General features: G+C 47.0%; 1 protein-coding gene across 1 annotated transcript in view; it reads left to right on the top strand.

Moving 5' to 3' along the window:
- T265_07056 (hypothetical protein) overlaps positions 1-7268 on the top strand; it is a gene marked incomplete at both ends in the record, with an annotated part of 39820 nt that overhangs the window by 19909 nt on the left and 12643 nt on the right. Inside the window, 5 exons of the mRNA XM_009172485.1 lie at positions 993-1262; positions 1489-1685; positions 3786-3946; positions 5298-5590; positions 6104-6249. Coding sequence (XP_009170749.1) covers positions 993-1262; positions 1489-1685; positions 3786-3946; positions 5298-5590; positions 6104-6249 — 1067 coding nt within the window. The remainder of the gene's footprint in view (positions 1-992; positions 1263-1488; positions 1686-3785; positions 3947-5297; positions 5591-6103; positions 6250-7268) is intronic.

Here is a 7268-nt window from a genome sequence, read left to right as displayed (position 1 = left end):
ATGGCTGGGGTGCACGGGTGCCATTGAGGGCGCGACTGGGCCATATCTGACAATGTCTCTAACCATTGATGTGGCCGTCTCGGGGTCCCCATCCAGGAAGACGGCAGTGAAAAGTGCAGCTGAGTTTGCTGGTAATGGCTTTCACACTTCGCTGCCAAGTTACCGTTTGACCGCCTCTGGCTCTCTTCCAACCTTCACGTGGTTGTGCGAAAGGAACCCTTCGAGGAAGTCTGTCGACTGGCATACGCAGCACATGGCCAAGCCAGCGCAACTTATGCAGTGTGATCAGTTCATCTATCGAAGGTGAGTTATTTCTCCCGAATACCATTCGACGTACTTCAGCATTGCTGATCCAGATTAGGTCAATGCTCCGAAGACATCGATGGTCAAACACAGAAAGTCTTTTGACGTCCTCGGCACGCGGCGGCCAGGTTTCTGATCCATATAGTAATATGCAGCGCACCGCAGCATTGTAACCCCGACCCTTGACATAGAAGCTGATGTCACGCCTACGCCACAGGTGACGTAGGTTCGCAAAAGCTGCTCTGGCCTTCCCAGTACGGATGGAAATATCATCTTTTACGAGACCACCGGTACTCACTGTTTGACTTTGCACTATGCAGGCATTTTGATTCACTTGTTCCAATTTCACCGAGACGCGTTTCCCGCCCTATTCACGTTTTTTTTGCTAGAGCCATACTGACCTTACACATTCGCTCGTTTTCTACCCATTTTCTTCATCGTCGGCAGCAATACGCAAGTAGTAAACACTAGTGATCAGAATCTTCCCGTTGATCTCACTACCCGGTTCAATACCCACGCGTCTCGTCTATTTATGTAATGCATTCATTGATAGTATGGTTGTGCCTTTGCCTATTGAAAGTTCACCTTGGCTCGGCTTGGCTTCAATTTACTCTCGTACCTGCGTACGCCTCAAACAGTATAAGACCTTACCCGTCTGACGCGACGTTTCGAAACCCGTGTTGTTTCAGGTTTGCATTACCTTACTGCTGCCATCGTGCGGTTTGCTCAAGCCAACTTCAAACTGAGTAACCAAGAGGCTAGTCTGCTGCTGCACGCACTACTATCCGAACAGTCTCCCAGTCTTCGGTGCACTCGCCTACATCGATCCATCGAATCACAGCTCAGCAATGCCATCTCTGATCTAATTCGACTGCTTCGCCAGGTCCATCCAGCCAGCTTGTTAATGGATCATATTGCTGCACTTTTACATAAGTGTAGCAGTGTTTCCGAACGACAAAGTGAGTGGATGTCGTCTCCAATCCTCCGTTATACTTGCCAGTTGTCGTCACACACGCGCTGATGGTTTCCCTACTCATTAAGAATTCGAACCAGACACTTTCTTTGTGTCACTTTTTCATATCTCTGTCGTCCATATCACATGACCTACCGCACCAGCCCGTTGCTCCGTATCTTCCACTTGTTCTACACTCTCCTTACACTTCATCATGTTTGCTTTCTTCGAAGACTGTTTGCAGGAACTCACGAGTCTCGTTCCCCGTTACGGAGACGTTCAAAAGTCAATTGGAAACTTGGGTTTCACATCCAAGCTGGTGGCACAGCAAATTGCCAATTCCAATCCGGGCGTTCGTCGTGCTGCTCTGGACTTCTTGCTTCTGGTTCATGGACTGCTTGGGAATAACTTATGGGAACAAATTGGTCCAGTAAGTGGTCTCGTTCACCGTTTGTTCCTTGTTCATCTTCACTTACTTTCGTCCTGTTTTCTATCAAAGACTCAAAGATGTCAAACCTCCCGATACTTCATGTTGATCGGCTAAATTACTTTCTTTACAGGAACTCGGTATTATCCAATACGGTGGTTCTTAACCTGATTTTTCAACGGTTATCACGCCACCTTCGATCCCCTCGGTATTTGGCACGTTCGCGCCCAACGGTATGCTCCATCGCTCTAGGCGAAACGAACGAGATGGTGGTTAGAGTAGAGTGTGAATTTGCCAACCGGAAGGTCCGTGGTTCGAACCCGACCCCTGCCTTTCAACTTCCTCTGTTTAGGCTTGGGCAACCTGGCAGTATCTGACCCCTCATGCTTCCTTCGGTTAGCATGGCAGCTAGGCCCGAATATATCCCACCCGAGCTAGGGATGATGAGAATTTAATAACTGTGTGGGTCAGGAGTTGGATTTTCTCAGAATGACTGTCCACGCTAAAAAGTTTTTCCACCAGGAGGAGGGTAGACATGACAGCTAGCTTTCAACAGATTGCATAAATCCTCCCAATTAGAAGCTTTGCTTTCGGTTAGTCGGGCAAAAGGTAGCATAGACTGGGTAAAGCTGTTTAGCTTCTGATGGGGTTTAGGTATCTCGATGTCATTTTTACAGATTGATGTTCTACGTTTGCTCGACCGACTTGAGTAAAAATAGTCCGGTAAAAATATCACGAAGGTCAGCTTCCTGAAAGTAACCACTGAACGCCCGAAATCTATTGAGACCCTCAACTCCACTAGATGTTTACTAGACAGACAACGCCCATCCAGTATGCAGTGCGTGACAGCCTTGTATCAAAACCAGACAGCGCAAGACATCGTTGGACCAAGATCAGACAGTTGCCGTTGTGTATTCGCATTAGCTTGCTCGCAATAAAGCTGTTGTGTCCCTTATCGGTGAGTCTTTTTCTGGCAGTGGGCACTGGAGCGGGGACAGCAGCGAGATATAACAAAAAACAAGTACCACTTTCGGTTACCCCGTCGAGGAAAAGAGAGTAGAAAGTTCATTATCATCACTTATTAGAACAGCAGCGAAAAACACTAGGGCTTCATTACTGTAAAATCGTCCCAATTTATTTGAATGGAAAGAACGAATAAATCCCGCAAGGTGGATGACCTAGGGAGAGCCTACAACAAGCATCTAAGTTGTATCCAGCTCCACCGCTCTGTCAGACATTCGAATAGGAGCTGAGTTAGATGCTCATACCTACTGGAACTAACCATGAACAAGAGAGGCGATCGAGAATCTATCGAATATCGTGTCGGCACTAAGTCAATTGACGGATATGTGTATAACTCCATTGTCTGCAGAAATTCTTTTGTGTTCAATACGGATCCGTGGGAAGAGACCAGCTGAACTCTTTAAAATAGCTTGATGACCCCTGGTCTAAACCACGATTGGGGATAGACTGCAATTTTGGGGCCAGGAAAAGACCCATTGTTTAGCCATCATCGTACTTTAAGTTTAAAAGTTGTGATTGTTTGAAAGGCAAAACTCAAGGTTGTACCCACATTTTTCTACCATTACTGCTGGAACGAATCAGTCTACAGTACAGGTTGGAGCAATCGTTCAGCTGTAAGACCCTTCCGGTGCCTAGGTGTCATGCCATCCGAGGGAAACACGAAGACTTTGATACTGCCAGGTTGCCCAAGCCTAGACAGGGAAAGTCGAGAGGCAGGGTTCGAACCACGGACCTTCCGGTCAGTAAATTCGCGCTCTAATCACGAAAAAGCTCATGTCACTCACATCGCCGACCCATATTGCGCCTATCTGTGATAGGTTGCTAGTCACCTTCGTGCCTTCTGTCGAATTGATATCATTCGGTCCATGAATTCATTCCACCAATGACTGAAGCAAAACCAGCCCTTAAAAACCGAGCATTGTTGAAATGTGATATGGACCAAAATCCCGCTTGTTTGGGTCCAAGAGGTTACTTCCCCTTTTCCGCGCTAGTTTATGCAGGAGGTGATGCAGGTACGTCTTGGTTCATAGTTGAAGGCGGCAATCTTCTATCTTACCTTGAATTGTCTTTCACTTGTAGCTACAACCAAACGACAAGAAACTTCTCGAGCAACACTTGAAAGTTCAAGTGGGCACGATCGAAATGATTCCACCGTGTACAACTGATGCACCGTTTGTAGGGATGAATACGGCATTGCTGGAGTCTGAGGCGATACCTCCGGACAGCGTCAAAAAAACCTGGTGAGTGCCTTCTCAGTGACGCAACCTGAGCTATCAACATTCCACCGGTTGACAAACACAACCTTTTACTTCTGTGTACTGCACCAAGTTTCTTCTGCAACTCGGAATAGTTCGATTTTTAATTTCGGTTTTGTTCGGTCGAGGTTAAGGGATACATTTTGCCAATAAGCAGACTTGGGTAGGTAAACAACGTCGTCCGTGGTAAATCCCTCGTCCAGCTGGGGATTGACATCACTCAGGTGATATGTCTCACTACTCCAATCCGTTGAGTTTGGTCACTGACCTTTTCCCCACTCAGCTGTGGGTCCGAGCATTGCCTGTACTGTTAGTTTGTCCTTTGCAATTGGGTTTTCGTAACATGACTGCCGTCTCAGTTAACCACTTGTCTGCGCAAGGACAACTTTCCATCGGATCACCATGGGTGATTGATAAGCTGATTATTAGTTTTCAATAAATTGGAAAATGTTTGGAACCGATTGGGAAGTCATCGTTTCAGAGGGCCGAGGCGATGGAAATCGCCAAGCATCCCAGTGTGAATAGAATAGAGGTGGGTGGAACTTGTAAACGTGTGGAGAGCGGTCTTAGATCACCCGAGATGACACGAGGCGGTGTGCAGTTATCAGCGAAATGGTTTGGGTCTAACAGTGCAAAATCCAACTAGAGTTAGATCCAATTAACCACCCCACCCTGATCCCCTAACCAATTGTCCCGGCACCCTTGGACGAACACAGGTGAAGGAAATCTGTGAACGACCCCAAGAGGAATTCTCCATTAAGGTGTCCTAGACTGAAGAAGCAAGGACGAAAAAATCCGGGTTCATCATAAAGACGAACACCCACCCCTAACCAGTCTATCGTAAATCCTAGTCATCCGCACTAATTAACCAACAGGAGCATCAGACCGAACACCCAGCACTGACCAAGTCACTAGTCATAAGGAATCTCACGGATTGCTTTCCTGACTGCCTTAAAACCCTATCAACCTACTTACTTACTCACTTGGCCTGACGAAGCTTTTGTGTCAAAAGCGAAACGTTGCCCAGCACCAAATCCACCGATTGTTTACCAAACCCCTCTGAAACTAATAATTAGTTATTGTATCCTATTCAGGCTTCACTTCCGGTCACGAAGGACATAACCAAACGCCGCGTCCTCTTTCGAGGTTTCCACTCTCCTATAGCCCTACTTCCCATCATCGTCTCATGTAATGTAATCCAATAAGAAGTCATTCCTTGATTAGAGATGTTCACTCAAGCCAGCATTGGACAGTCTTTTTCGGTAAATTATTCGATCAGAGGGCGGTGTGTTCCTAGTCATGAGGGTTCATCTGCCCATACTACTCTTTTGTTCAGCTCTCGTCGGATTCCAAGTCCACCTCCGGCGCATGTGTCTCCCGCGGCCCTTGGAATTCTCATCCCGTTGTTGCGGGACCGTGATGGAGTCGGCACCACCGAAATGACCAAATTGGCCGCTTCCAAGAAACTAGACTGTGCGCTTGGTTCTTTGATCGGCCAACTGGAACTGACAGATTATCCGGACCCGCCGGAACAATCCAAGGCGCACAGTGGTGACGATCAGGACGACACTCGTGTGCTCAGCAGTGTCATTTTGGGTGCCTTGGTCGATCTGGAGACGATAGTCGTGGGTTAGTAAAGTTGTTTTATCCTTCTTTGTGATCGATTTCCCGTGCTCTGATTGGTCAGAATACCAGCCAATCCGGATCGAGCCTCTGACTCGACGCCCCTCGCCCCGTCACGGAGATTCTGGCACGACCTTATGGAACACTCTGCGACTACCCTATAAATACAGTTGTAGTAATTTTCCATTGCCTCCTAATGGGCTGTGTAGAGCTACTGTTCCTTCTGATATATCATAGTGGGCGGAACAGGAAGCCAAGGGACCGATGCCGATTTGCACTACCCTCCACCAAGATACAACATGGATTCAGCCGCTTGTGAATATCATTAGGCCAGATGTCTAGGATTTCGTGTTTAAGGAAGCTGTTACTTCTGTTACTTTGTGTCTTCTTCGCGCGTATCATGCTCATATTTGATAGTCCGCACCGCAGTTGCCAGTTCTTGACATCATCTGTTGAATTGGTATACCTTCGAAACAAATACGATTCTGACGTTGGCCTTTCTTATCATCTAATTTGCAGATCCCAGAACCTGCGATCTCTTGATCCCGTACATGAACTCCATCATACGTCGTCTGGCCATTCTTCTCCGAACTCTCGCGCGAACGACGTGCATTTCAGCGATGCATGCTGTGTTTACAAACAGCCTAGCCGGGGCACTTGTTGTGGTATGTCAGCGATCCTAGAATCTATCTTTTTTTCTCGTAAACTGTCCGGGTTTTTTGCCCGTTGCCAACAAGAATACCCCATCCGGTTTTATCCCATCTCCTAGACATAACAGTACCGTTAATCAGTAATCCATTCCTTGTTTCTTCGTGTATTCTAGTTCAAGCGTGCTCCGTGTTGACGGAAAAGTGAATTAGAAGAACTGGAGCTACAAGCGGCATTTTGTCTTGTTTCTCCTGTGTGTAGCCTTTCCAAATGCCAGTCTATCGATAACCATAAGGATGTTCATGAAAAGACGAATACCGTCACACTTTGACTCCCCTATTTTATCACTCAGGCTGATTGTCACGTGTAGGTTATACAACACACAGCTGTCTGGTCCTCGCACTGCCAGTACGGTTATTTCTAACTAACGTCTTTCAGCTTCCAGTCATCCGGCCTGAAACGAGTCTATCGCTGGATATCTCCAGACCTTTGCAATCGTGCGAGGGTCATACCACACATTTTAGTATGGCGAGAAATCATACTGAGTCCAATATATAGCGAATGCAATATCTCGCTCATGAGTAGTGTTCCAGTGTCATGTCTTCTGTCCGGCGGAGTGTGACCTTGACATCAGCTGATCGATCACTCATATCAATTGGTTGAGGACTGGCACTTGGTTCATCATTGCGGAAGCCTGATTGTAGTGGAATACTGGCGCACAAAATGTCGGCATCAGCAGCAAACAAAAGGCAACCAAACTGGAACGATCTGAAGTGATAACCTGCAGGAGGAAAAGGTGCAGTTGTTTCTGGATGAACTGACCAAAGTTATCCCGTCTTTTGGTATGCACTTTGCACCCAAAAAGTGTAAGGTCATGCTTGCGGACATGCAGTCACTGAACACGCTACTTACAATCCAGGGAGAGGCACTGGAAGTTGTGGAGCGTTTTACGTATCTTGGAAGTTGTATTAGTTCTGATTGTAGTGTGACAGATGAGGTGAATGCACGAATCTGCAAGGCTCGGGCCTCGTTTGCT

Source organism: Opisthorchis viverrini, assembly GCF_000715545.1.
Source record: "Opisthorchis viverrini unplaced genomic scaffold opera_v5_157, whole genome shotgun sequence".
Taxonomy (NCBI): Eukaryota; Metazoa; Platyhelminthes; class Trematoda; order Opisthorchiida; family Opisthorchiidae; genus Opisthorchis; species Opisthorchis viverrini.
This window is presented reverse-complemented; position numbering and strand designations above follow the sequence as displayed.